Source organism: Podarcis tiliguerta (assembly GCF_965153285.1).
Source record: "Podarcis tiliguerta genome assembly, chromosome: 6".
Lineage (NCBI taxonomy): Eukaryota > Metazoa > Chordata > Lepidosauria > Squamata > Lacertidae > Podarcis > Podarcis tiliguerta.
The window spans coordinates 67670324-67698219 of record NC_139539.1 but is presented as its reverse complement, the minus strand read 5'-3'; the positions used below and the strand labels follow the sequence as shown (position 1 = coordinate 67698219).

The window sequence follows — 27896 nt, the reverse complement described above, 5'->3', positions numbered from 1 at the left end:
GCACTAATCTACTTTAATCAATCACCTGGTCAAGGAAGTGAGAAAGTAAGATGGTCGGCACTGAGACTTTTATTCTCTGCCGTCCCTTCGAAGTTGACTGGCTGTCAAGTGACAATGCCACCCATTTATTTAGAATATTTGTGCACAGATCACGACATACACAGGTGTTTAACTTGCATAGTACACACACACACACACACAGAGAGAGAGAGAGAGAGAGAGAGAGAGAGAGAGAGAGAGAGAGAGATTGTAATAAAACTTCGAAGTGGTTTACAAGGAATATTAACTCAGTAAATAAATAGTTAAAATAATTGAAAATCCTCCAAACTTTGTTCCGCAGATATGTACATTGCTAACAAGCAATGGCATACCTCTTCATCCCATTCTTCGTGTGAAAGCATGGCAGCCATTTTGGGTGCTGCAATCTCACCCCAATAACTCTGGTCTCTTAGGTACATCTCTGATGGCTAGTAACACCTGTGTGCCATTTTTGACGTTTAGCAGCTTTATTTTGCATTGCTCTGCATCACTTTTTAAAAAAATATTTTGTGGGTCCCCCCACTTTGCTAAAAGATTTGAAAACGGTGCATTTCTTTTGCCCAGTGATGGACAACAGATCTCCCCTGTTTAAACAGAGAGGCAAAAAACATGAACCTTTGCCTCCTGCAGGAAGACTGCTCCCTCCATGTAAACAAAGCTGATGTCACCAAGGATTCAAAACACATTTGAACCAGGGCAGAACTCGCTGGAATTCTGTTGTGGTACCTCTCAGGTGGGTGCCATTGCCATTCTAAGAGAACAAGGGAGAAGTTCGTGGTGAGTTCCGGCACCTTTTTTTCTAGAAAAATAGCACTGATTTGAACCAGGAATGAATTGGCAACTTCTGTTTTCTTAATTAAAAGCAAACAAATCTGGCATCTAAAATTAAGCACGAAGTGAAATAGAGTGAGTCCCTAGCCATCCTAAAAAGGATTTAAAGCAGGCATGTCCAAAGTCTGTTTCAGGGGCCCCCATGGCAGTACATGTCCTTGGGTAAAAGGCCACCAAAAACTCAGCAACTTCAATCCCAAAAAAAGCTCAACAATTTTGGTCGGTCCTCATGCATGTTCACTTCATCAAATCTGGCCCTCTTTGAAAAAAGTTTGTGCACCCTGATAAAGGTTTTTCTGAATAATACTAGTTCTAGGGATTGCTCAATGTATGCAGAGTTCCTCTTCCCAAAAGCGTTGCAGGATTTTAATATCCTCTTTCATATATCATATCGTCTATTACTCATAGTAATTAGCACTTCCTTGTCAGCTTTCCAGCTGTTACCATGTTAATGCCTCCTATTTGGCTTCTTGACTAGACGTATGACACGGTTTTCAGGCAGGAAGAGCTCACGGGCAGGGCTTGCCGAAATTTACCACAGATGAGGCATTTACATTCCAGAAACTCATTCTCTGAGGATGATAACAGGTCTAAGATCTGATCGGAATATGGTGGCTGATGGATTTACTTTGATGCATTTACCTTTTTTAACCAAATCAATTTTTGTTAAAAGTAAATCCATCAGCTGTTATTATTTAGATGCATTGTGATCTCGTGAAGGGCAAGTTGTTTCTCAACTTCTACAGAAAGAACAGAAGCTTGTTTACAAGATGAATCAACACCAGTGTGGGGCCTAAGGCGTAAGGTTTAGATAGATCTCCATTATCTGCTTCGTGCATCGTTCACCCATCTAAGCTCCCCACTAAGCCACCAAGAGACTTCAACTAGACACGAGCAAATGTAAACCCAATAGCAGTCTTCTTCTACTACATTGTTGATCTTGCTAAGAATGAAAACCTTGGGGCTTGATAGTGGAAAGCAAAAAGGTATGTAGCAGCTTACTCAGAAGCAGATACCTTTCTTTTACACCAAAATTGCAACTGCGTAGGAGGAAAAAGGAGTCAAATGTGGTTTTCATAAATGAGAATGAATATAGTAATAATACTAGATACTGGTTACTTCCTCCTATCTCACTCTACATGGAAGCAAGACTAGGGCTGTGTAATTGCTATATATTTGAAGCCCGTTCCTTCCTTCGAAGAATTCTGGACACTAGTTTTACCCCTCACAGTTTCAACCTGCCCCCCCCCCCCCCAAAAACCATTAACAAACTACAGTACTCAGAATTCTTTGAAAAAAAGGATGTGGCTTAAAGTGTAGCGTGTCTACAGCCCTATTTAGATGCAACTTGCAACTTACAAGTATGTTTAAGGTTGTGTTTAAGTTTATAACCAGTTTTTGATTTTCAAAACACTTAGATCTGAAATAAATACCAAAAGTGGAGAAGTTTACTCATAGGGTTTTTTTGGTCTTTTGTATTTAGATTTCTTATAAATGTTGGTTTTCCCCAATCCGTAGCAGATAACTGTCCACACACACTGTGGCACATGCAGAACCAGCTCTACTTAACAGGCAACGTGCAGCGTCTGGGCAAAGCTTCAGACAGCATCCTAATCACCAGAGGATGGTGGGAAGAATTCAGGAGTCAACCGAGGCGGCTCTTCACCATTAAGAAGAAGCCAACTACTGGAGCTGCAATGGTTTTGGAGTCAGGCTTCCTCTGTCTCTGAAGGGTGCCATTGCAATACACACTAGAAGGATTTTCCACCTCCCCCTGTGAGGAAAGGTTCCAGCATTGGGGACTTTTCAGTTTAGAGTAAAAGCAAGTAAGAGGTGACATGGCAGATGTTTATAAAATTATGTGTGGAATGGAGAAAATGGATAGAGGAAAGCTTCCCCCCACTTTCTCATAACACAAGAATTCATGGACATCAATGAAGCTGGATGTGGGAAGAATCAGGTGATATGGAGGTACTTCTTCAAGCAACTGCATGTTTGAACTATGGAGGTTGCTCCCACAGAAGACAGTGCTGGCCACCTACTCGGATGGCTTTAAAAGAGGATGAGATAAACTCATGGTTCAACAAATCAACAGCTACTAGCCATGATGGCTATGGGCCAATTCCTGACTGAACTTCCTGCTTGCGATGCAGCCAGCTTTTATGCCTTGGCAGTGGACCCGACTGAACACTGGCTCTGTCAGGTCCGTTGCTGAAGCAACCCCCGGTCAACTAGAGCCATGACTGACCTGTTTAAATGTCCATTTCCAGCAGGTAATCTCATTAGCTCCCGCAGCCGGCTGAGGCCGACTGTGGCATCAGGTGGTTGTGAGGGCAGGTCCACCTCACCCACCTACCCCAGCTATCTAGCAACCAGGCTGCTATTGCAACCACCACCTGGAAAACAGGTGTGTGGTCTTTCTGTTGTGAAGACAGGATGTTAGATGGGTCATAGCCCTGATCCAACGGGCTCTTCCTATGTTCCTCCTTCCAACTGACATTTTGTCCCTGCACATGGATATCCGATACTGGAATGAGGTGATAATGCTATTTAACGCCAGCAGTAGAATTATTACATATAGGTGTCATGATGAATTACTGTTTTTCAACATTCATTTTCAACACATACAATATCTCTCCTATAGCTGAACAAATTTAAAGCTGGGTAGAAATAGGTTCTGGGAGTAGCTATACAAATATGCAGAGAAGAATCTCACAAACGGGAGCCAGCTAATAGACTTGTCCTTCAGGGTGGAGTCTTAAAGAAGACTGAACTTTCTTGTGGGCCAGTTCTGCCTTCAGTGCTCGCAAATCAGAAGCTGCCTGCTTCCTCATCTAGAAAAAAAGATTCCGAGATTGCAAAAGGAAGAATGAAATGAGAACCTTCGTATTATTTTATAGATACAGTTCAACCTTTATGTGGATTAATAACCATTTCCTTGTTCTTTCATCTTTCAAGCCCAATGAGTTAAAGGATGAACCATTTTGGTTTGTTTCTGGCATATTAAGGTCACTAGTAATGGCAAACCCTAGTGTACAAATTACATCATATTCCCATTAATGAGAGTAGGAAATGAGGTGAAAAAATACCACAGATTGTACTGCAGATCTCAAAGTGGTGTGTTTCTGTTCCTGTTATTTTTCTGACCACAAATTGCCAATTGTTGTTGTTGTATTATTAGCACAATACCATTAATATACAACACATTTTAGAGGGTAGTATAAGCAAAAGAGGTCCCTGAGCTACATTTAGACCACTGAAAAGCACACACCATCTTGGCACTCCATGTTGGCAGATACAATGTTTAAAGCAGAGATGCTAAACCTGTTTGGATCCCAGGCACATTTGGAATTTTGAAAAAGTGGTACTGGCACAGCGGATGTGAGAAAACATCATGCTCTGTCCCACCCTGTGTCAGTTGCATGGAGCACTGTTTTCTGTTCCACTGCAATTCATCTTCTGCCGAAATCTACGCTATTCGTCTCACTGTTCGCTGCAGCAAATTTATTTGTGTATCCTATGCAATTATGCTGCCCGTATGCTATTCCACCCATCATTTCAGTGCAAATGAAAGGCAAGACAAGTGGTTTGTTCATCAGTTAAATGCCCTTTGCCAACTGAAAACAGCAACCACCACAGTGGACACCAGTTGTATTTGCTGGTTCCAGACATGGGACGAACAAGTAAAAAGCTATATTGCTTTTCTATGTGGTGTAGGGCATTCCCTGATGCAGCATCACAGACTTTTAGATCCCTATTCAAAGAACAAGGGTTGATTATTTGCTTTATGAAAAATAGCCTCTCCTTCCTCCTTAGTGGAGTAGTGGCTGCTTACAGAAACACCGCTGCTATGGAAGCAAAGTTAAAGTTCAATGTTTTGGTGAACCAGATCTCAAATATGACCATGTGCTTAACTCCGGGGTGAACACCCTTTAGTCCTCAGCTCCATAGTGCAATGAACTCAGAATACGCCTACAGAACAAAAGCAATTGAAAAGCAAGAGAAGTTATTTCCCTTGACCTCCAGCTCTCCAGTCTTAAACTACTGAAGAGCCAAGTGTGGTGTAGTGGGTGATGTGTTTGACTATGACTGGGAAGGTCCAGGTTCGATTCCTCACTTAGCTATGAAGCTCTCAAGAAGCTATGAAGCTATCCCATAGTTACTTTTTCTCAGCCTAAGCTTTGTAATTTTGAGGATAAAATGGGGGATTGGGATGTATGCCACTTTAAACTCCTGAAAGCAAAAGTGTGACTTAAATGTTGTTGTTTTTTTAAAAAAAGAAAAACACTAAAGGGTATACTTGAGATAAAACTCCAAATATAATGTTTACATTCTTCACTTGGATATAAAACGAACTAGGCAGGTTAGTGTTTAATACCTTAATTTCTATGACAAGCTTCATTTTTGTATTATCAACCTTCCTCCTTAGTTGTTCAATTTCATGCTGCAGAGTGGTGATCTGGATTATTGTATTATTCTAGAAGAAACAAAAAAAGATTTCATACAGATCAGAGTTAACATACATCCTGCACTTATTAATATCACTCTCTGTGCAAATCGTCCAAATCTGCATCTCTCCTTAAAATTATATGATTTAGTCCCTCAGCTCCTGTTGTATCACTTTCCTCCCAGAAACATACATAGTGCAGAACATCAGGGCTATGTCTCATACAGTTACTCAAATGGTGAACTGATTGGTCACATGGCAGGTGAGGCCATGGCCTCACTGTATTAACATAAAATAATGCAGTTCTGCATGTGAATTTACTTCCATGCTTAGTTGGTACAGACCTGGCAGACCTTGCTCTAGCTGCCCTAGACTGACCCAAGCCCAAAATAAATTTGTCCTTCCCTTCTCCCCATGAGACTTCTATCTATTAAAAGGCACAAGTGAATTTCAAAGAGAGAGAGCGAGAGAGAGAGCGCTCATGTGTAGATATGGGTGCTTCCAACGTGAGTTATCTTCCTGTCTCTCCACACCTCTTTGTTGTGAGAGGGCGTGTGCTGGACTCCATTTTGGGGATTGGGATAGACAAGAGGTTATTTTCTGGAATCAAGGGATCCAGTTTTGTCTAATATTTCTCCGGCAAATGAAGGAAAATGGGCAAGGAATCTTGTGGTTTGTATTTTGATTGTACTGCCAGTTTTAGACTCTCCCATCTCCCCTTTTGATATCACATAGTTTTGAGTTTGAATGTGTGACTATATAATAAAATTGAATATTAATTTCTCCTTACAGCTATTATTTCAGGCAATGATTGCATCTATCTATCTACTGGATGGCTTTCCTTCACCCAAATAGAAGAGACAACAGTCATAGATGTCACCTGGCCTCACAGCTACTGCACTTTGTAAAAGAAAATGGCAGCACCATTGCCACAAAGGAAAACTAACACAACAAGTGGTCTCTGCAATGGTTGAAAATGAAGATAGAAAGCTGTGAGAAACTAAATGAGGAAGTTCCTGGTGCTACCATCCGTGCAGTAGCGAAAATGGTCAAGAATGTGTTTCCTTTACCCACTCAGAGTGTGCTCAAATAATCACATCTTTGTCTACCAGAACGAGCAGGAAAGAACACTAGCTCCTCGACTAACATTCTAGAAAGTTCCAGAGTTGCTCCGTGCAAATGCAGAACTCAGTTGTGGGAATGAACAGAGCTGGCAAAGATGTTGTCTTAATGCATGATCGAAACCAAGAATGGAGAACCTGTGGCATTCCAGATGTTGTAGTCCAATTCCCATCATCCCTGACCACTGGCAATGATGGCTGAGGCTGGTAGGAGTCCAACAGCATCTGGCAGACCACAGGCACCCTGTCACTGCTGTAAACAGAAGGTAATCTCAAGGGGGGGTGGAATCATTCATGCCTTATAACTGGGATATATCAAATCTTGGTTTAACAGGAAGATAACTTGAAAGATGTAAACAGGAGGAAGCTTGCTACATGAGAAAAGGCTGAGACACAAGCAAATCATTTGGTTCTCAGAGTAATTAGCAGAACTGTGTTGATATCTCAAGGGCATGATTCATATGGGAAGGATTTAATTAACTTAAAACTGTATTCTCATGAGTTTCATTGTCGAGCCAGCGAGAAAGCTATTTTACACACACAAAACAATTTAATTACATATCGGAGTTGAATCAGGCAAGCAGTGTGTTATGCCAATTCAAATTGAGGGGGAAAGAGCCTGCAGAGAAATTTCCATCTTTCCTGTTTGTAAAGCTATGATTTTTGGCAAGGCCACGTTGTTACAATGCTATGCATTAATTTCCATTTCATCTAGTTTGGGGGACTTCTCTCTGTCTCTCTCTATTGCCATTATAGTATTTGTCTTCTAGTGCAGGTCACCATCAATTTCCATTATTTTCACATTCTAAAGACAATGCCTTGATACAGAAAAGCTTGCATGGGCAACCTGTGGTCCTTCTGAAGTTGTTGGACTTCCATCAACCCCAGCTGGCATGGTCAATGGACAAGGATGAAAGCAGAGAGCTGTAGTACGACAACATCTGAAAATCCACAGCTTGCCCATCCCTGTAGCTGTACCTGACTACCCAGGTAAGTGTATGTTTAGGATCATGGCTTAATCTGAATGGTTATCATTTTCCTGTGCAAAAGAAAAACAGTCTGATACAAATATTCCTGGTGAGCGTGTTCAGTTACGGAATTGAGCCTTTGAGATATAAAAAGTAGCTCAATTTAAATTATACAGGCAGGGATTATGTCAGATTAGTGAAGGAAATTATTAAACTCTCTTCTAGGGTTATTATAACATCTGAAGAATACTTATCTGTCTAAATGGCATGAAGGAGCTTAGATTTTATGGAAAGGGGAGCTAAAGACTGAACAAACAGCATTACCTTTGAATTAGCAACCTGTGTTAAATTATTTCGTTTTTTCCTTATATCTCTAGCTTCTAGCTGCACCAACAATTTCTGGTAGTGAAGTTCTAAATCTTCCCGCAGTTTATTCGAAACTTCCTCCAAGGAAGCTGTGACTTTTTTAGCTTCAAAATATTTCTTTTTCCAGGAATCACGAGCTGTACGGGGAAACAGATCAAAATTATATTCTCAATGGCGCAATTCTATTCAGGTTTTCAGACCCTTTTCAGTTCAGTGAGGCTTAGTCCTAGGAAAATACAGGATTGTAACTTAAGAATCAGAATAGTAAGCAATATTGCTCTATTAGAGCATAAACTAAAAATATTAAGAGTTGAAAACATTGCATAAATTTTAACATGCTAGGTCAAGTGCCACGGCTTTCATACAGTACTTAAAAAAGAATAGCTGGACTCTAGCATGTGGAAACCCAAACTCTTGAATGTGTGGTTTGCAGGAAGGTATGAGGCTTCGCTTTAACAAAGGTAAAGAAGGGGTATAAACTGAGAGACATCTAAGAAATGGTTCAATTCTGATGGAAACCAGGGTGCTAGATGACATATTGCCATGGAGGGGGAAGTAAAGCAAACCCACCTCCAACAATGATGCTATCTTCTAGATTTTCTAGCTCCTCAGTCCTCCACCACCTCCACTCAAGCAGAAATAAAGGTATTCTTCCTTCACCTTCTTTATTCCCTGGGCTCTGTCCCTTGACCTGTCAAAACCCACTAAACCACACCTGCGACCAGCCAAAAGCTACCTTGGTTTTTAAATACATAAAGCAGCTACGCTTTGTCAGTGTATCTCTTGGGGTTCCCTTTTTCCAAGACATTGCTTTTGTGACTCCCAAGACAATGGAGGCCAACGCAAAAGCTGCCTGTTCAACTAAGTACAACTTTTAAAAAGCAGAAGGTGGGGTGGAGCAGGGAGACTTCGTTGTTCGTTTTTTTCTGGCAACTGGCCTAAAACAAAAACTAAGGAGGGCTGTGTGTGGGTGTGGGTGTGGATAACAACCTCACTAGATATCTCAGCCTAATAACACATACCCTGATATCTCCTGAGTTTGTTCTGTTCCAGTAAGCTCCTCACTTTTTTAACCAGCTCTTCTCTAGCCCTCTCCAGGTGCTTTCGTTCTGCCTTGATGTGTTGCAGCTGTCTGATCAACTCACTACCTGAGGAAAAGAAACCTCAAGATTAGTATACTTGTGCTGGTTAAAAAATGCGGAAAGCCCAGGATAAATAAATCTGGCACAGGAGTGCCTCCGAGAAGAAAAGAAGCCCGGGTCTACAGAAAGATCTGCAGTATTTTAGGGGTTTTTGGTGTGGCAATTTGGAGCATCAGATCCCCGCCTGCCTCCCAAGATCCAGGCACACAGCCCACACTAGCATTCTGCCCATTTCTGTCCTGTATGAGATGCTAGTGCACAAAACTCCACACCGTATGAAACAAATCTTTCTCTGTGACTTTCCCCTTCACGTACCTCAGACATACCATCTGAAGGTGTCACTGCCGCAATTCCTCTTGAGGGGTGGGAAGGGAATTTTAAAACTTGCAAACACATATTGTGTTGCCCAGGCTTTCCCCGATGAATACATTTCCGCCAGGACGGTAATGTTTTAATGCTTGTATTTTTGCATAGAGATTTTGAATATTCAGCATTTTAGAAATGCTTTTAAATAAACAAAACAATGCCTAAATGCCTAGAGATTAATGAGACCAGGCATGTCTACTGGGAACCTGCCACTGCACAGCTCCTATCAAAAGCAGGAACCATGCAACATATGGGCAATTACAAAAAGTCTGCACTACTCCAGAGACGTGTTGTGGCTGGAGTTGGACTAGGACCAGGGAGACCTGGGTTCAAATCACCTCACAGCCACGAAGTTTACTGGGTGGCCTTAGGCCAATCATGATCTCTCAGAACCTACCTACCTCAGAGGATTGTTGTGAGGTTGAAATGAGGAAGGGGAGAACCATGTATTGACATGGTTGAGCTCCTTGAAAAAATGGTGCTCTATATACCATATTTTTCCATGTATAACACGCCCCCATGTATAAAATGCCCCCTGTTTTGGGGGACTCCAACTTGAAAAAATGGGGGAGTGGGGATATTGTATCCGTGTATAAGATGACCCACAATTCTGAACATAATTTTTAAATAAAAAACCCTAGTCTTATACATGGAAAAGTACGGTACATATACTGTATGTGAAATAACAAATATAAGTTCTATGGGGATTGTGCTAATTGTATAACAAAACACTTAGTCTGTGATGTGACACAGGCGGCTGGATTAATTTTAATGATGTAAAAACTGAATTAAGCCAAATTATCCTCCCTCAGGGGCACTCGGTCAAAGGAAAGGCAAGCACCGGGGTTGGGATTAGTGTCTTTGGAACATGCCAGCAATGACAAGTGACTCCTTAGAGGCTCCCCGACAACGGTGTTTGCTTAGACAATGCATGCACTGGAGTCACTTACGTTTAAGCAACTCTGCCTCCTACTTTGTAAGAGAGCCAGGAAAAGCCTGCTGCTGTTAAGTTATGCCATTTTTAACTACCGAGTTGTTGCACACCCTCAAAAATGAGAGTGGTGAGAGGGGTCCTAGCACATACTTTGTACTTGGTTTCCTTGGAATGAAGGTCCCTAGAGAATTGTCGTTTTTGTGTATGTGTTATAAGGTTTATCTACACACACGTACAAGCAGAGCATGAGATTCAAGGCTTTTCCTGCTTTTCCCATTAGGTTTCCAGAGGCTTTGATTTCTGTCAAGTCATATTAACACTATGCGTTTAAAGAACACGGCTTCCCCCCAAAGAATGCTGGGAAACATAGTTTATCCCTCACAGAGCTTCAGTTCCCAGCACTCTTAACTATGAATGTAAGGCAGTGATTTCAGTCCTGACCCAGCTTTGTCGCAATCCGTTTCCATTCTGCTGCAGTTTGGCTTCTGCTAAAACAGACATTTTTTTCATCTCACTATCCACTATGACTGAAACTAATTACATAATTAATTCCAGTACATTTCAGTGCAAGAGAAACGGCAAAAACAATGCGGAAAACAGTGTATCGCTTATGGACTGAAAAGCAGCAGCAAAAACTGCTCGCATTCGCTTGTGAGATTTCCGTGCCTGATCTCAGATGAACCTGTGAATTAGGAGTGACTTCTGCTGTTGTTTCCATTTCCAGCAGAATTATTTGACATCCCTACCAGGAACCTTCGGGGAAAGGTGTGCTTTCAATGTACGGTGTGGATGTGTAGGTCTCTTGCTGTCAATCTTTGTTCCCTTTCACAGTCAGGCATTGTGGGGGAAGACTTTAACCCCATAAGATCTCTTAGAACAATTTGCTCACCCTCTGTTGGAAAGATTCCACTGGGAGCTTCAGCTCTGTTTACAGACAGATCCAGAAGAGGTGGAGTAGGAGGCGAAATATACTGGCTCAGATGTGCAAAGTCATTTAGGTTATTTTCATCAGTCTAGGGACCAAATGAAAAAGCATGTCAGCGTTTGCTGCTTTCCCTACAGTACATGAAACTGGAGATTCTATTTATATCAGTCTTAAAGGGAAGGCTAACTCAAGTGTCCTTTTAGTGGAAAACAATAGTTACCTTCAGGGAACCCTGTCTGCAACCTGTCTGTCTAGGAATCCATATGCCTCTGCCACCGACCTCTGAACATTGCAGAGTATCGAGGGCATATTTCATGGCACACATCTGACCCATGTGTTCTGATGGACAAGCAAGCTGAACTTCAGCACTGCCCCAGATAGTGGGGTAGGAGAGCTGAAAATAATGCCAAATATATTTCACATCTGCCAATCCATGAGCTGCTTTGGTTTCAGATAGTACATGCATACACTAGTCTAAAAGCCAGGGCCACAAAGTTTCACGGCCCTCTAGCAACTATGGTGGCTCGGTTACCAGGAGTAATGTATTTAGTCTTAACTCTGGAAGTGTATACTAACCAAACTAAACCTCCTAGGATAATTTTTTAAAATACAACCCAAAAATGAATTATATTGGGGTAGATTATTTGCAAAAATATGTACATTAGCCAAAACAGGATATTTCACCCTCAAATGTTTAAGGATTTTCATGAGGATTTATGTCCCCAAAAATGTGAATTGTTGCAGAAATGTGGAAAACTGAATTTAATATTTTTAAAAAATGAAAAACTGAGAGAATCAAAATTTACATAGCCTTCCGTTCCTGTTTCCAACTAAATATGCATAGACTTGGTCTTCCTTGGTACTTTGGTACTGAATATATCTCTGTGTATGTGTACATATACATACATACGCAAACATTATAAACCCACATGGATCTCCAATTGCATGTAGCATATGTGCTACTTCAAATGTATGGCAAAAGCGCTTGTTTCATGAGCATTTGTCAAGAGTGGGTAGAAGTTATTCTGCTTCAACAACGAAATCTTATTGCAATCAACAATCCAAAAGAAAAGAAAAACGAGCTCAAGTTACTGAAACGATTGCAACCAATTTCAACTACCTTATTTATTTATTTTGCTAGGCGTTTGGAAACATACCTGGCTATCTTGCACGCTACCGGTGTCAGCAACAGACTTGGCAATTCCAGGGTGCTGTTGGCTAAAGATGAAATTAAAGCACAGTGCAATTACATTAGAAGCAATAAATAATTCCAGGGCGCTGTTGGCTAAAGATGAAATCCAAGTGCAGTGTAGTAATTACATTAGAAACAAACCACCTTAATTAAATTTGTTTAAAAGGCTGGTGGGATCTAGCAAATATAGAGTGCTGGGGTGGCAGATTACCAATCTGAAAACGGGATGCTGAAATTAGGGTGCGGCAGCTTGCTGGTAGCCAACTGGACCGGTAGCAAACATTCCATGGAAGCGCTAACCTCACACACAGGAAATGAGCTGAAGAGAACTGGTTCACAGGTTTAATTATATTTGTCTGAAAACTAATTAAAGTGTTTGCTTTTTTCCCCATTATCCAACATGTTGGGAGCCCTTAATGCAACTTTAATGAAGGGCAGCTAATACTGTCAGCATGACGGCTTGTTTATTTCAAGTGTTTTTAGCTTTTATCACAAAGATATATAAAGAAATTTCTCCGTTTCGTTACCTCCTCATTCTGTGTGGATAGTCCATGTCTCTCTCCTCCAAAGATTCTGGGATTCCAGAATCCCCTGTGGTGTGTCTTCCCATTCCAATACCTGTCAGGTTGCCTTCATTTTCTATATTTGCATCAAGCGCGATAGGAGCTTCTTCTACATCAGAGGTCAAAAAATAATAATGTTTAGCTGTTTTTAATGGTGTGTTTTAATGTTGTAACCTGCCCTGGGACGTTAGGGTGTAGGGCGGGTGATAAATAATACCCAATATTAAATAATATTTCTGTTTCTATATACATGTTTTTACTTCTGCCATCCACCGCCAGAAGCAATGGCTTGGCGAAAAAATGAGTGTGTACAGATTCTGGGCATATCCGCCTGAAGCAAAAATGGAAATTATCAGCGCAAAATCAAGAACGCCAGTTGGCTCACAGGCAGGATATAGAAGAAAGACCCTGAGATGAAAGAAAACTCTAAGGGCAACTGCCAGTGTGTTTTAATAAAAACATGTCCAGCCCTATCACACAGGAGATTGTAAAATGTAGAAAATGGGAGGCAATCTGGACAAAAGTGCGTATTAACCGACGGGCAGAATACATTTCCCCTTTCTTAAACTGCTGTAGTTTGCAATGTCCAACCATTTCAAGTTTCTATTTTTTTCATCTAGGTTAGGATTGGTGTCATTCCTGGCTTTTAATTAGGCCCGATGCAAGCAAGCGGATCTTATCACCTAAAGAACCACCAATGTTTACTACTGAAAAACTGTCCTCATGTGGCTTCTGGACCAGTTCCACAGATCACTAAGCATTATTAAATAGTTTAATGAAATTACCGTATTTTTCCGTGTATAACACGAACCTGTGTATAAGACGCCCCTGTTTTTGGGACTCCAAATTCAGAAAATGGGGGGAGATTGCCAAGAGTTGTTAAGGTTTTTTTTTTTTGGGGGGGGGTGCCAAATATTGCTCAGCTGCCTGATTGACACTACCAATCCCACGCGTCGCCAGAGCCACCAATCATCTGCCTGCTCGCCACTAATCACCCGCCCAATTGCCACAGCAGCAGCCAATCAATAACAGCCCTTGCCGCAGCCACCAATCACATGCCCAATCGCCGCTGACAATCTCCTGCTCGCGGCTGCTACCAATTGCCCCCCCCCGCACTATCCATGTATAAGATGACCCCAACATTATTTTTAAATTTAAAAAACCTCGTTTTATACATGGAAAAATACGGTTAAGAGCATTATTTATTAAATGCTTTCATGCAAACCAAAGGGTTGGGATTCAGATTGGCTATTCCGTAAATGGGAGGCTTCCTTCTGTTGATGGAAAGCTCTCAGATCTTGTGGAAGTTCCCCAAGTAGAGGAAGGTGGGAGGCAACCTTTACTTATGCCTCTGCCTCTTGGAATCCTCCCCTCCCCGAATCTCCAGAGCAGCTTTTCAGATAGATTTAAAAAAAAAAAAAAACAATGCTAATGCACAATACAAATAAACTTTGAATGGAGTGCTTAGTGGAGCAATATATACCTTTTATCTTCTGAGTGATGTGATTGACTTGAATCTGGTTGTTTCCCTCTTGCTCTCGGTTCTGATTCATACGCAAAGGTGCAACAGAATCTTTGTATTTCGTGACCTTTCTAGGAGTATTTTGCTGTCGTTCTCGAGCTTGGCTGAAAGACTTTCGCTGAGGAATTTTCACCGATGTGGATTTTCTTACAGAGTTTTGTCTTGCAGAAATTTTATCTTGGAATGGATAGGGAGATTTAATGGATTCCTTTAGGTCTCTGTTACAACTAATTTCTCCTGGAGTCGGTACATAATTATATATTAGGCTATATATACTTATGAAAGTTGTGTTAAGTTGTAGATTTATCATATATTATTATAAATAATCATATTTAACTATAATAGTCATGTTAATGTAAGTAACGTGAACCGCTTTATGCACATTTTGAACTTTTTTTTTTTTGTAAGCCACTTTAAGTTTATTTTATTTCTAAGAAGGCTGGGCATAAATTTTTAAAGAAATATATACCCAAGTAAATAAAAATTAAGGGTTTTTTTTGGTAACAAGTGATATTGTTAGAACCTTTGTTAAATTAAAAAAGCAAATGTTACATATGCCGCAGTCTAGGTAGGACCAAAATACAATTAAATATCAGGAACTCGTATTGCAAACAAGTCGTTCTGATTTGATTTCCTCCCCACCCCTGAAACCTTAATTTTGAAGGAAACCAGTCTGGACGTATGATTAACAGAACAAGGGAATGGCAATGTGACAAATGAAGTTTCAGGGAAGAAAAACCTGATGGGACCCAAACTCTAGCAAAACTGTTAACACCAAAAAGGCACAAAACCAAATTAGTAGATGGGAATCCTACTGCTAGCATCATCAATACAGACAATGAAATAATGGCCAGGTTAAAGACGCTTAATCTCCCTCTCAAATAAGGTGTGGTGGGGCAGGGGGAGAGATCATTTGCCCTCTCCGGACACAACAGGCTCCAAGCCTCGATTGTGGAGAAAGAAATTAAAACTGTGCTTTCCTTCTCAGTTTCAAACAAGGTATAACTTGTCTGATCTTAATATGAAGTGCAGCTCTTGCTGGAGGAGAAATAATTGAAAACTATTTTTTTCAAAAAATCAGAGGAAAAGAAATATTTGTGCTGTCCTTGCAGTTTGACCTGAACTTGGTTGTTATAGCAATTAAGCAGCCTTGATATATCTCACCTTCCCTTCTTTGTGAATTATATTTCTCTTTAATCCTTTCGTTCTGTTCTTGCTTAGAGATCTGGGTTGCAGGGAGATCTTGAGCACTTCCTTTTTCAGTTTCGTCCCATCCTATTAAATTATTTTTATCCTGAGTTGGGCTGAGATGATGTTTCAAGGAACTCTCCAATACGTTGGGGTTCTGACCAGCTTCATGATCTGGAGCTGATACGTCAGGTGGTCTATGATATGATGTATATGCACGTATATAGTCTGCATTACTGTGATGTCTTTCTGGAGTTGACGATGAAGATGAATAAATACTTTCTACTCCAGGCAACAAATAAAGTTCTGGATGAAATGCCTGAAATATACAGCAAGCTACTCTGAAATAAATAATATATTTTTAAATAACATAGCTTTGCTTTTACACGAAAATTGATGTAACAATATACGTACATAGGGAGGAGCAAACGATTTGAGCTTCAGTTCTGTTTCTTGCTTTGCTTTCACCTTGGAAGGTAACAAAGAAACGTTATCAAAACAGAATAGTGCCATACCATTCCATTTGTATAGCATCTTACATTCCTGAAAGCCAGAATATAACATTTCTTTAAAATGCTATACTCAAACTTTTGTGAATAATGGAAAACACAGGATATATATCTTGGGAATTCTGCTAGATAGTTATGCCATTTTTTATTTACAAAGGCATATAAATTCTTTTTCACTTTGGCAGTTTTATTTTTATTGTTTTATTGCATCTGTCTGTTTTTAGATAATTTTTAATAATTTTTTTTATAAGTGTTAGATTCAGAGATGCTGTTCTGCAAACAGCTCACTCCATTTCTGGCAGGGAATGCGATTCAGCAGAAGGGTCTGAACCATCTTACATCACTGCTCCCTTAGGATTGCTCCATTAATCAACTGATAAATTAATTATTTAAATCTCATTAATCACCTAAGGTAAGAAGAAGAAGAAGAAGAAGAAGAAGAAGAAGAAGAGTTTGGATTTGATATCCCGCTTTATCACTACCCGAAGGAGTCTCAAAGCTGCTAACATTCTCCTTTTCCTTCCTCCCCCACAACAAACACTCTGTGAGGTGAGTGGGGCTGAGAGACTTCAAAGAAGTGTGACTGGCCCAAGGTCACCCAGCAGCTGCATGTGGAGGAACGGAGACGCGAACCCGGTTCCCCAGATTACGAGACTACCGCTCTTAGCCACTACACCACACTGGCTCTCAAGGTTTCCTTCTCTCAAGGTTTCTTCAGTTGTGTGAATGCCTTAGAAGTAACATAGAAAATGCTGCTATAAATTTGGCTGCCCTTATTATTATTCTGAATTTATATGATCAGAGGTTTATCAAAAGTACTAAATGGTCCATAACGGTTCAAGTCTTCAGAAAGTCACACTCATCGTTGTTAACGGGGAGGCACAAAGACAGTTTTAGAAGGAAGTTTTGGCAGTTTTGAATCTGGATAGAAAAAGGGAAAGAGTGACAAGAGCACTTGGAGTTTATAGATATGCTGACTAAAACAGAAGTATATTTGGGGTGCATTTTTTCTTTCGAGAGCTAATAGAGAATTGGTGGTTTTGCTTTAGAAGTCTGTCTTTATTACATTCTCCTTATAAATAATAAACTGTTATAAAATCTCTCATTCTTGTGTTACCTCTGGACTTCTCACAGGGGAGTTGGAAGTACATAACAATATAAAAAGATGCTTGTTTAAAACCACACCAGATTTTTACCGTGAAGGGTTGCGGTTCATTAAAAGAAAAGCATGTTGCTTAATTTGAATGTCACTTACTTTAATGGCTACAAAAAATAAGGCTGCTGATTCCCCTAAAATAAAAGCAACATGTCTTTACAGGGTTCAAGTATCTCTTCTCTTATTAGAAAGAAGTATCTCTGGGAAGAGATTAAGGCGCTGTTGGGCAACGGTAGAACTGGGAAATTCAGCAAATGTTTGTTCACATGCCTATAATTACATATAATTGCTCTGACCGCTCAAATATTATAAAACAACTTCAACCTTTCCTATCAAGTAAATCAAAAGGGTGTTTTATACCATTTGTACAAGGGCTTTTTGAAACGTACAAAAAAGTGGGAAAAGACCAAAACAATATACATAGTGATTTGCTGAAGATATAGCATGGGCTCCTTACAAACTATAGTTTGTAAATTGGGAGCAGGGCTTGAGAATATGCACTCCCTGCTTCCTTATTCCTCCCCACGCCTTCCTAGAATCCCCCACTGCGTGTTCTTGTTGGTCTTAATCACGGTTTGATTATAATGCCTGCAGTGAAACTAACCAATTCTGATACTGATCTGGATTTGAAAGCAAGGGTTGAAGCAGGTTTGGAAATCTTGGTTAAGATGGAACCAGATTAGTGTTAGCCTTGGTTAACATCGCAGCAGATGTAACACTACAATATGAAAAGACAGCTGGCAAGTGAAGGAGGACTTGCACTGAAGGGGTCAGAAGGAAGGGAAGGAAGTACAGTGGTACCTCATGTTAAGTACTTAATTCGTTCCGGAGGTCCGTACTTAACCTGGAAATGTTCTTAACCTGAAGCACCACTTTAGCTAATGGGGCCTCCTGCTGCTGCTGTGCCGCCAGAGCACAATTTCTGTTCTCATCCTGAAGCAAAGTTCTTAACCTGAAGCACTATTTCTGGGTTAGTGGAGTCTGTAACCTGAAGCGTATGTAACCTGAGGTACCACTGTACATGTTCCTGAGGCCGGCTCCCAGTCAGCAAACCATAGTTTCCAGGAACACAGTGACTCGTATCCAAAGAAAATAGGTCACATTTCTTACGGAAATCAATGGGACAAGTAGGCCATGACTAGCTTATATTCCAGCTATTTCACTGGGACAACGTATGAATCGCTTTCTCTTGATAAAACCCAGTTTTGGGCATTGGGCATACCAATGACTGTGTGGGTAACTTCTTTAGTTATTTAAATATTATGACACTAAACGTTTCTTTGTCCTTAGCAGAGCAGTTAAAACTTGATTTGATTCTGTAAATACAACTGAGAGATTTGCAGTAGAGAGAAATATGTTTGGACAAGAGAAGAGCTTGTCAGCTCTTCCCAGGGAGTCTGTGACAACCATCTAGAGTAGGCTTTCCAAGCTACGCACTCTGCACACAGGCAGATCGTGCACTTGAAAGAACCACCTCATTTTCTTCATGGTTGCGTCTTTTATGAGTCTTGGCTTGGAAAAGAATTGGGGCAGTAAAAAAAAAAAAAAAGGAAAGCAAAACAAATTCCAAACCTCTTTGTCAGAAAGGCTTCCAGCAGCTCAAAGGGAAATAAATGATTAAAACTTGCAATTAGACCATTAATTTTCCTCAGAATTACTACTCTCCGCTATGTCAGCTATTAAGATCAAAACATTAAGAGTGCTTTTAAAATTGCCGAGCGTTTTTACACGGGAGGTCTATCTCATTGCATTCGTGGGAATTTACATTGTTAAAGGTGAAATGGAAGTGAAAGCGAGAGGCATTTTTGCAGAGAACAAACATGGTGGACAACGTAGGTTCAAAGTTTGCTTTGTAGGCCAGTTAACAGCAGGACTCTCTTAGAGAACCTAACCCCCGTAAGGTTCCACTCAACTAAGTTACACTCAGGATGCTGCAATACAACCTATTTAATAAGCAGTCATTTGGATTTGATTGCAGATGTCGCCAGCTACTTTATGAGTGTTCGTCCTGATTTGCTCTTGGGGAGATTACACAGGTGTTGCATCAACCAAGCATTATCTCACACTTTCCAGTGCATTTTCCTATTATTTCCTTATCACAAAAAGAAACAATGTTTTGGGAAAGCAGGTTTGCTTTGCAAGAGCTCCAAATTGGCTCTAAGTGCATAACCTGATGTCTAAGGGGCTTAGTTTGGTCAGAATCGAGTACTCAGTGTCAGGGTTAACGCAAAATACATTACTTCTGGTAGATGAGCCACCATCGCTGCTAGAACGCCATGAAAATTTGTGTCCCAGGCTTTTTGGATTCATCTACCCATGCATTATCTGAAAACAAAGGGGCGCATTGGTTGCCAGGTGTTATTTTTTTTAAAGCTCTCCTACCCCACTAGATCAAACCTATCCATTCTGAAGGAAATCAGCCCTGAGTGCTCACTGGAAGGACAGATCCTGAAGCTGAGGCTCCAATACTTTGGCCACATCATGAGAAGAGAAGACTCCCTGGAAAAGACCCTGGTGTTGGGAAAGATTGAGGGCACAAGGAGAAGGGGACGACAGAGGACAAGATGGTTGGATAGTGTTCTCAAAGCATGAGTTTGACCAAACTGCGGGAGGCAGTGGAAGACAGGAGTGCCTGGCGGCCTCTGGTCCATAGGGTCACAAAGAGTCAGACGCGATTAAACAACAACAACCCCACTATTGTTATATTTAAGGTTGTGGGTTCAAGCTCCATGTTCAGCAAAATATTTCTGCATTGGTTGGACTAGAATCAGAGGTAGGCAACCTTATCCGAGGATGGGCCGGTCGACACTCTGTCTGTTGGAGGATGGGCTCCCGGAGTGTGTGCACACAGGCGCTCTTCCGGGTTGGAGGAGCACCTGTGCACATGAGCACACGCTATTTCCGGCGCTCCTTCAACCCAGAAGTGTACCAGAAATAGTGTGTGTGCAATGCGCATGGGCGCTTCTCCGCCCCGCATGCATGCACACATGCTATTTCCAGTGCACATCCGGTTCGGAGGAGCACCCGTGCGCATGTGCACAGGTGCCATCAACCCAGTCGGTCCCTGTGCCACACCGGTAAGAGCGGGCAGTGGGCGGGGGGGGCAGGGGTCGCCATGGGCTGGTTAGACAAGCCTCGTGGGCCGCTACCGGCCCATGGGCCTTAGGTTGCCGATCCCTGGACTAGATGTTCCTTATGGTCCCATCCAACTCAATGGTTCATATTCTTCCAAGCTCCCAGCTCGTGAGTAGCAGTTATGCCAATTACAGAATTTTAGAAATGTAAGCCATGATCAAAATTGCATGTGACAGAAGAGACCCATATAATGTGGATTTCCCCAAATATTCACCTCCTCATGACTTCAAATTAAACTTGTGGTGTATAGTGTAAGGGCAGCCATGCAGGCAGATAAAGCCAAAACTCTTTTTGGCATCTACAGCCCATGAGCAAAGAAGCCTACTGGACTGTGACCAAAAAAATGCATAATTAAAAAAAAAAAAATCTTGGTTTTATAACTCTTTATTTTGAAACGGTAGCTGCCAGGGAGGGGGGGGGAAATCACATTTTTTCCCTGACCGCCACTACATGAACATGAAATGTTAAATGGGAACATTTGAAAATAAGCATACAGCTCTTCTCGATAACCCACTCACAGAAACACAAAAGAAACTTACCACTGCAAGTTTCTTCCCTATACATTTTAGGAAGATATACTTATCCACAACTGCATCTTCACCCAGGTAGTCTCCGAGCTGCTCTCTTAATGTTCTCAATGTCATATAAGGTGGCACCCTAGAATACCAGATTACATTACTGCAGAGACATGATTGATATATTTGTTTTGGAAGTGGGTGTATAAAGGAAATGTACATTAATTACATGCCACAAAGATCTAATTTTACCTCCGAAAGCTCACACTGATGACTTAATCCTTGAACATTAACTTTTAGAGCCCTCTGGTACCAAGGTGGGTTTTCTTGTGCACAAACAATAAAACATTTATTTTGTGATAACAAATAGAATCTCCAAGGTGCCAAAAATCTCTTTATCCACATGATTCATCCATGTCAAGCTTTGTTAAATCCGTAGCCGAAACTTCTAATTTCATGCGTAAGATCTTAGTTAGCAAGACCGATGTTCTAAGCAGTTTCTCAGATAATTAAGGCAGGAATTTTCTTCATTATAAGATAGCATTGTATTGTAATTCATAATGCTAGGAATGAATAACACTAATAGGACATTAATAGCTTCTGTGATCTATAGATAAGTAACTATTAAAATTCCCTATGATCTTGGAAATGTTAAGTAGGTGGGTACAAGTTTCTGAACTTAGTAAGGTGATTAACCTGAAGATAATAAGACTCTTGCCTAATTTAAAGTTGTCGACATTTTCTACAGTGATTGCCAACATCCTTTCCCACCAATATGTCTGGTATTGAAGGCGTGCATTCTACACAGAAGAACACTAAACACTTCTACACGATAGACAATAAGTAGCAACCATTACTTATTTCCAATAAAATCTAGGAATTGTAGTCAGGGATGGAAGAGAAATCTGACTCAGTACTCATTTAAAGCCAAATCTATCAAATTGGCTCTTTCTGAAACAATGCAAACCAAAACACAATTGTCCTGCAAAATTCATACTTATCTGAATATTGCAATCCAGTTCTTCAATCAGTGTTTACAAAAATGTATATATATAGGGAAAGTGTGCATAAAAATGCATCCAGAAATGCATTATATTTGGGGAAGTACTTGCAAAAATGTGTATAAACTGCATGTAAAAAGGTGTTTATTAGGAGAAATTAACACTAAAATGCTGGTGAATCTTCATGAGGACTTTTAAAAAACATATAAATAACAAATTGCTGAAAAATGTGGAGAACTGAATTTCAGACTGGGAAAATGAGAAATCGAGAGAACCAAAACTGAGATCTTTGCATCCCTGATTGTAGGTTGCTGAGAAGAGGGAGAGTAACTAACAGAAAATAAGCAGAAGCTCATAAAGTGAAGTTCATAAAGTGAAATTCTCAGGATTCTTGGCGGCAGGAGCCCGAGAGTTAACATGATATAAATTGTCATAAGTGTGCTATAAACAAGTACATTTATTTTAAAATACTGTCTGACTTAAAATGGTTGGGGCAAGTTGCTCCTCTTGTTTGAACCTGAACTCTAGTTTCTAAAACCTTAATGATAAAACTTTCCAATACAATGAATATAACACACATTTTATCTCCTATGTGGTATGCTGAAATCAGGAGCAAAGCTGAAGAGGAGCTCCTAGACTCTGTCCCTTCCTGTTACTTGTCCAGTCAAAAGCCCATCTTCCCAGAAGCTCATTTCTCATTAATGAGGGATAAGATACAAGCAATCCAAATCTTTTCCCCTCAGGGAGAAAAGCAGCTTGAGGATGGTTATGAGAGGACAAATGATTGAAAAACCCCTCCCTTCCCCTTGAGTAATTTGGCTGCTTTCCATTTAACAAAAGAATTGATGGCAGAATCATGGAAGCTTCCCAACATACGACATTCGGCTTTTAGAAAACTATACGGCTTATATAATGGATTAATTGCTACTAGAACTGCTACACTCAAAGGCAGACCCGACGTTTATTATTCCAACTCACCTTATAAATCCCGCCGAAAAAAATTTGCTGGCAACATCTACTGGAACTGTATTCAACTTGAAATTCCACACATCTTCCGGAACGTAAAAAACGTGAAGCTCTAAAAGCTAAATAAATTGAAATAAATATTATTATTTTTAAAAATCTTATAAGCAATTAGTATGGACAAACTAAATATGCAAAGGGGCAACCCAAACCCCCAATCCACCATTCTGGAGGGGCTTTAGATGGGGTGGAGGTTTGGACTGACGCCAAATGAGATATCTTTGATTTCTTATACACACAAGTCCTGTAACAGGAGGGAACTATTAATGGTGTTTGTTTTTGTTTGTTTGTTTGTTTAGTCAAACACTATGTCTGCCGGGATGATAGAAACTCTGACATGGTAACAAGACACAATGAAACTGAATACTACTGTTAAAGGTTTGGCTATCAGATTTCTGCAAGTGGCCTGCTTGGCACTTAATGCTAAACTAAGGTTGTTGGGACAGTGGAATGTGCTGTTGGAATGTTTAAGCTGCATGCATCCACACTGCTCAGGGAATTGGGTCAAGCTTAACACATTGTGGTGATCAAAAGGTGGCTTCAGGTAGGATGAAGCTGTGCTAGTTTCGCTCTTGAACTGAGACAAGAGCTTCCCCTTCCCCAATATCTAGCACTGTTATCCATGTTTGACTGACTACTAGGTAAAGATAAAGGGACCCCTGACCATTAGGTCCAGTCGCCGACGACTCTGGGGTTGCGGTGCTCATCTCGCTTTATTAGCTGAGGGAGCCGGCGTACAGCTTCCGGGACATGTGGCCAGCATGACTAAGCCGCTTCTGGCGAACCAGAGCAGCACATAGAAACGCCATTTACCTTCCTGCTTTATTTACTTGCATTTTGACGTGCTTTCGAACTGCTAGGTTGGCAGGAGCAGGGACTGAGCAACAGGAGCTCACCCTGTCACGGGGATTTGAACCGCCAACCTTCTGAACGGCAAGCCCTTGGCTCTGTGTTTTAACGCACAGCGCCACTCGCGTCCCTTGACTACTAAGTAACAACACTCAAAAAAGAAAAGTAATGTCACCTTGGGACCAGTGTTGGAAAATCCCGTTGTTCTAGGTGCATTTTGCGACAGGGAATTTCATTAGTGCGAGCAGTTTCTGAGCTCTGGGCGCAGCCTAAGATTTCAGATTAAAACTGTGGAGTGGAAGGAGGACCTTTCTCTGCCTCCCCACTTCAAGCTACTCTTCAAAGACTGGAGAAGAGATCCTCTTAAGAATATTGGGGGGGGGGGTGAGCAGGGGAAGGACTAGACCATGTGAAAAATGAACATAATATTGAAGCCACAGTTCATTTATTTTCAGCTTTGTATTCTTGTTATAAAAAAGTGTGCCTAGAGACATTCAGTTGCTGCACCCATAACCTAGGTTTAAGGTGCTCCCAGCTTTCATATCTCAGTTTCTAACACTGCTTGGAACATAAAAGAACTGTGGCAGATCACTGGGTAAAAATGGCAACACAGTCATTTAAATTTATGGAAGCTGAATGAAGAGCTGTGCCTCATATAATCTAAAAGTGCCAAGGGATAATTACATTACCAGTTTAAAATACTGTTTGAGCATTCTGGAATATATGGGTTGTGGAGTCATTTTTATAAAAGGAGTTAAGGCAATATATATTGATCAATCAGGAAAATTGCAAGTAAATACTGACTGAGAATTGTAAAATAACTACAGGAACCAGACAAGGCTGCCCACTGTCACATTTATTGTTTATAACAGTTTTAGAAGTGCAAATAAAAAGATGTAATCAAGAAATTAAAGGAATAAGGATGGCGCAGAGACAATATTAAAAGACAATAAATTAAAAGCTTTTGCAGGTGATCAAAAGATGACATGGCGGGGGGGGGGGGCAGGGCGTGTTGATGAAAACCCTACATGTCCATTCATGCAATCCTTTCAAAATGTGTCATTTCTTTTCTAGGTTACACTGATTAGGCCAAAACCTGCTTTCGATCTGGTCAGTCTAGATTTTATTTTCACAACTCGGTGGATTTGCGGGGAGGTTTGTTTTAATTAGAAATTAGGAAAGCAGAGTAATTAGCGAAACAGGGCTTTGTTACCCCTGCTCCTCCCTCCATTAGATCTGTACAGTTAAGCTATTAGCGACATGATAGGAGGAGGTGCTCACTTCGCTGTATTAAGGTAGCCTAACACTCCTTTGCTTTGAACTTCTTATTTAAAAAAAGTATCAACTGTTGCTAATAGCATTTCAGGTCTATTAGTCACAGAACATGAACACTGAGCACTCATGTGCATAACTAGCAGCTGTCGCAACCTTCTAAACCGAAGCACCACGTAGGGTAATATGACCCTGAGCTTAAAGATAAAAAGTGTAACAGACAAGAGAGAATGCTGAGGAGACTTAAGTTACCAGCGGCGCTGTTCCTGATGGAGATGAACTCCCACTGGCAACAAAGGAAAACCTTTACTAAATCACACCCAATGCCTAGATGTATTTAATCCCCATAAAGCAAATTTAAAACATTATTTGGGTAATGTTTAAAACCAGCCTACTTGTAAACACCTTTCACAGGCGGTGAGAATTAATCACACAAAAAATGAAGATAATAAAGGGCTTTGTTTATAGGAAAAAGCAATTTATATACGTTGCTGTTACCTCATCAATCTACAGCAGAAAATGTACACTTAAGATTGGATAGACATGCTTTCTAAGTTCCATTATTTCTCACCTCTGATGTGGGAGGTCTGATATGGCTGGATGGCATAGTTCCTGTTTAGCCTCGTTCACAGCGAATTCCGGATCATTTTTTTAAAAAAATGCACAAACATAATTTAACAGAGGATATTGGTCTCTCGGAGGTAACATTCCACTCATTTCATATGTATTTCCATGTCAAAAACATTGCTGCGTTTAAAAATGAGACTACTTAGGAGGACAGAAGACTTTGTTTCTAGCTAATCTGAAAACAAAATGAAAGGATTCAAACGTTGGCTAACATCATGCTTTGATGTGAACACTCCTTCTATACAAGTAAATATCACCTTAGTAACCCAGTGAATTGCACAACCAGGGCCATGTAACTGAGATTTATTTCAGTAATCAAAGATCTGCTCTACGCACATTGCTTACATGGGGATAATTGCCATGTAGAATAAAAACAATAACATGAATGCCATCGGTTGGACAATGCAGTTTATGCTGTAAAAAGGCACTGGCCAGATAATCCTAACTGTAACTACACTCAGAAATATGAAGAATTAGTACCTGAATCTGCTGCCCCTTTCCTCACTCATAACAACAACACAATTATCCTATACTTGGCAGTAACCAAAATGGAACTTATGTCTAAAAACATGCATAACTAGAAGGAATGAGCAACACTCACACATAAACAGAGCTTGGGAAACACAGTATGCACCACTGATAGGTGTTTTGTAGATCATATTGTCAAGATGTCTAGTTTTATGATCTTTGGGGAACTAGGGCTGAGCCTGAGGATCATACAAATGACGAGCACTCGAAGCCGGTTGATCTGTGATATTCATACCCCTTTGGGGAGTTGAAGGATTATGCATGTCAAACAGAGCATGAGGATCATATGAAACACATTGTCGTGGTGCTCAGTGCATGTCCTGCAGGCAGCCCAGTAGACGAAGGCCATCCTCACAGGGGTCAATCCCTATATTATTATTAATTATTATTATTAGTAGTAGTAGTAGTAGTATTACTCAATTTATAATCCACTCTTCACCAGCAGGTCCCAGGGCATCTTCTAACATTCAAAAATTCCACATTAAAAACAATTAAAACAAATGAGCGTTGCGGGAATAGGGTGGGTTCTGAAAACATTTATCTCAGGTGTTAGGGTAAAGGTTAGAGTAAAGATGTGAGTCTTCAGCATACACCGGAAACTATCTAATGAAGGTGTCCGATGCAACTCTGTGGGAATTCTACAACCTAGGAGCTGCCAGAGAATATCATTGCCCAGGCTACCATCTCCAGAACCTCTGAGGGTGGTGGAACTATCAACTACTACTCTGGTCAGTCTTAACACCCAAGAGGCTCTGTAGGGAAGTAGAACGTTTATAGGGAATACTTGGCAACTAAATTGTCTAGGGCTTTAAACACTAGTGCGAGCGCCTTTGAATCAGGCCTGGAAACAAACCGAAAACAGGAGTTACATGAGATCTAAAAGGAACCACAACCTGTCATCTGGCAGCTGCTTTTTGGACCACTTGAAGTTTCTGAGTTGTTTTTATTAAGTTTGGTTTCCCGATCCTATCTTGTGAGAGTGAGTCTGTATTTCATTAAAGATATACTAATCTTCCTGTCACCTTTGCTACCTTGGTTAGATCACAAAACTTGCGAGTTGTGGTTAGGTCATAAAACAGATATTTTATGATGTCTTCCACCTGGTTGCTGCCCTGCTGCCCTTGTGGGCATCTTCCCTCAAAAGACAAACAAGTAAACAGATTGGGGAATTTCCACTGTTGCAATTGTACGCCTAGCAACACTCACTAATTTCTGAACCGGGCATTTTTATCATCCTGCCGCACCCGTCCCTCCCTCTCCACGCATTTACTCAGCATACTACATCAAAGGATATTATCTAATGACATGAAGTTCTGTTGAGAAAAATCATGCCAATACTTTCCAGATGTAGGCCATTTGCCACCGGTTGTGTTTTCCTGGACATGCTCCTGTGCGTTTTAACAGCCTTCTCACTTGAAAATATAGAAGACTATAGTTTTACCTGGCAGGGGTAAATGAATGGGATTGCTTGATGCCTGTATTGATTCAGGAATCAATGATTCAGCCTGCTGTTGGTTTTTGTTTTTGTTTTAAGGGCGGAGGGCAAACGTACGAAAGACAGCAACCCTGTATGTAAGGGAAATGCAAGTTGAAGGATGCACACTGCGCTGGAGAGCAAACCCCACTGAAATAAGTGGAATTTTCTTCCAAATAAACACACAGATTTAAACAAACAAA

At 40.7% G+C, this 27896-nt stretch overlaps 1 protein-coding gene across 4 annotated transcripts; it reads right to left on the bottom strand.

Annotated features, from left to right (window-relative positions):
• Positions 1 to 109: 109 nt before the first annotated feature.
• SPATA1 (spermatogenesis associated 1) lies at positions 110 to 27896 on the bottom strand. Of its 4 annotated transcripts, none has more exons than XM_083444923.1 (14): positions 27661 to 27896; positions 25636 to 26456; positions 22899 to 23005; positions 20944 to 21061; positions 16019 to 16072; positions 15581 to 15923; positions 14378 to 14653; positions 12859 to 13003; positions 12297 to 12357; positions 11104 to 11227; positions 8795 to 8920; positions 7731 to 7909; positions 5249 to 5347; positions 110 to 3704 (listed from the first exon to the last, which is right to left on the bottom strand). In XM_083444923.1, the coding sequence occupies exons 2-14, from the start codon at positions 25669 to 25671 to the stop codon at positions 3600 to 3602; spliced, it is 1773 nt and encodes a 590-aa protein (XP_083301049.1). In that variant the 5' UTR covers positions 25672 to 26456; positions 27661 to 27896; the 3' UTR covers positions 110 to 3599. The 4 variants fall into 4 exon arrangements, with proteins under 4 accessions (XP_083301049.1, XP_083301047.1, XP_083301050.1 ...); XM_083444921.1 differs by having other exon boundaries at positions 25636 to 25866; XM_083444924.1 differs by having other exon boundaries at positions 14378 to 14593; positions 25636 to 25866; positions 27661 to 27894.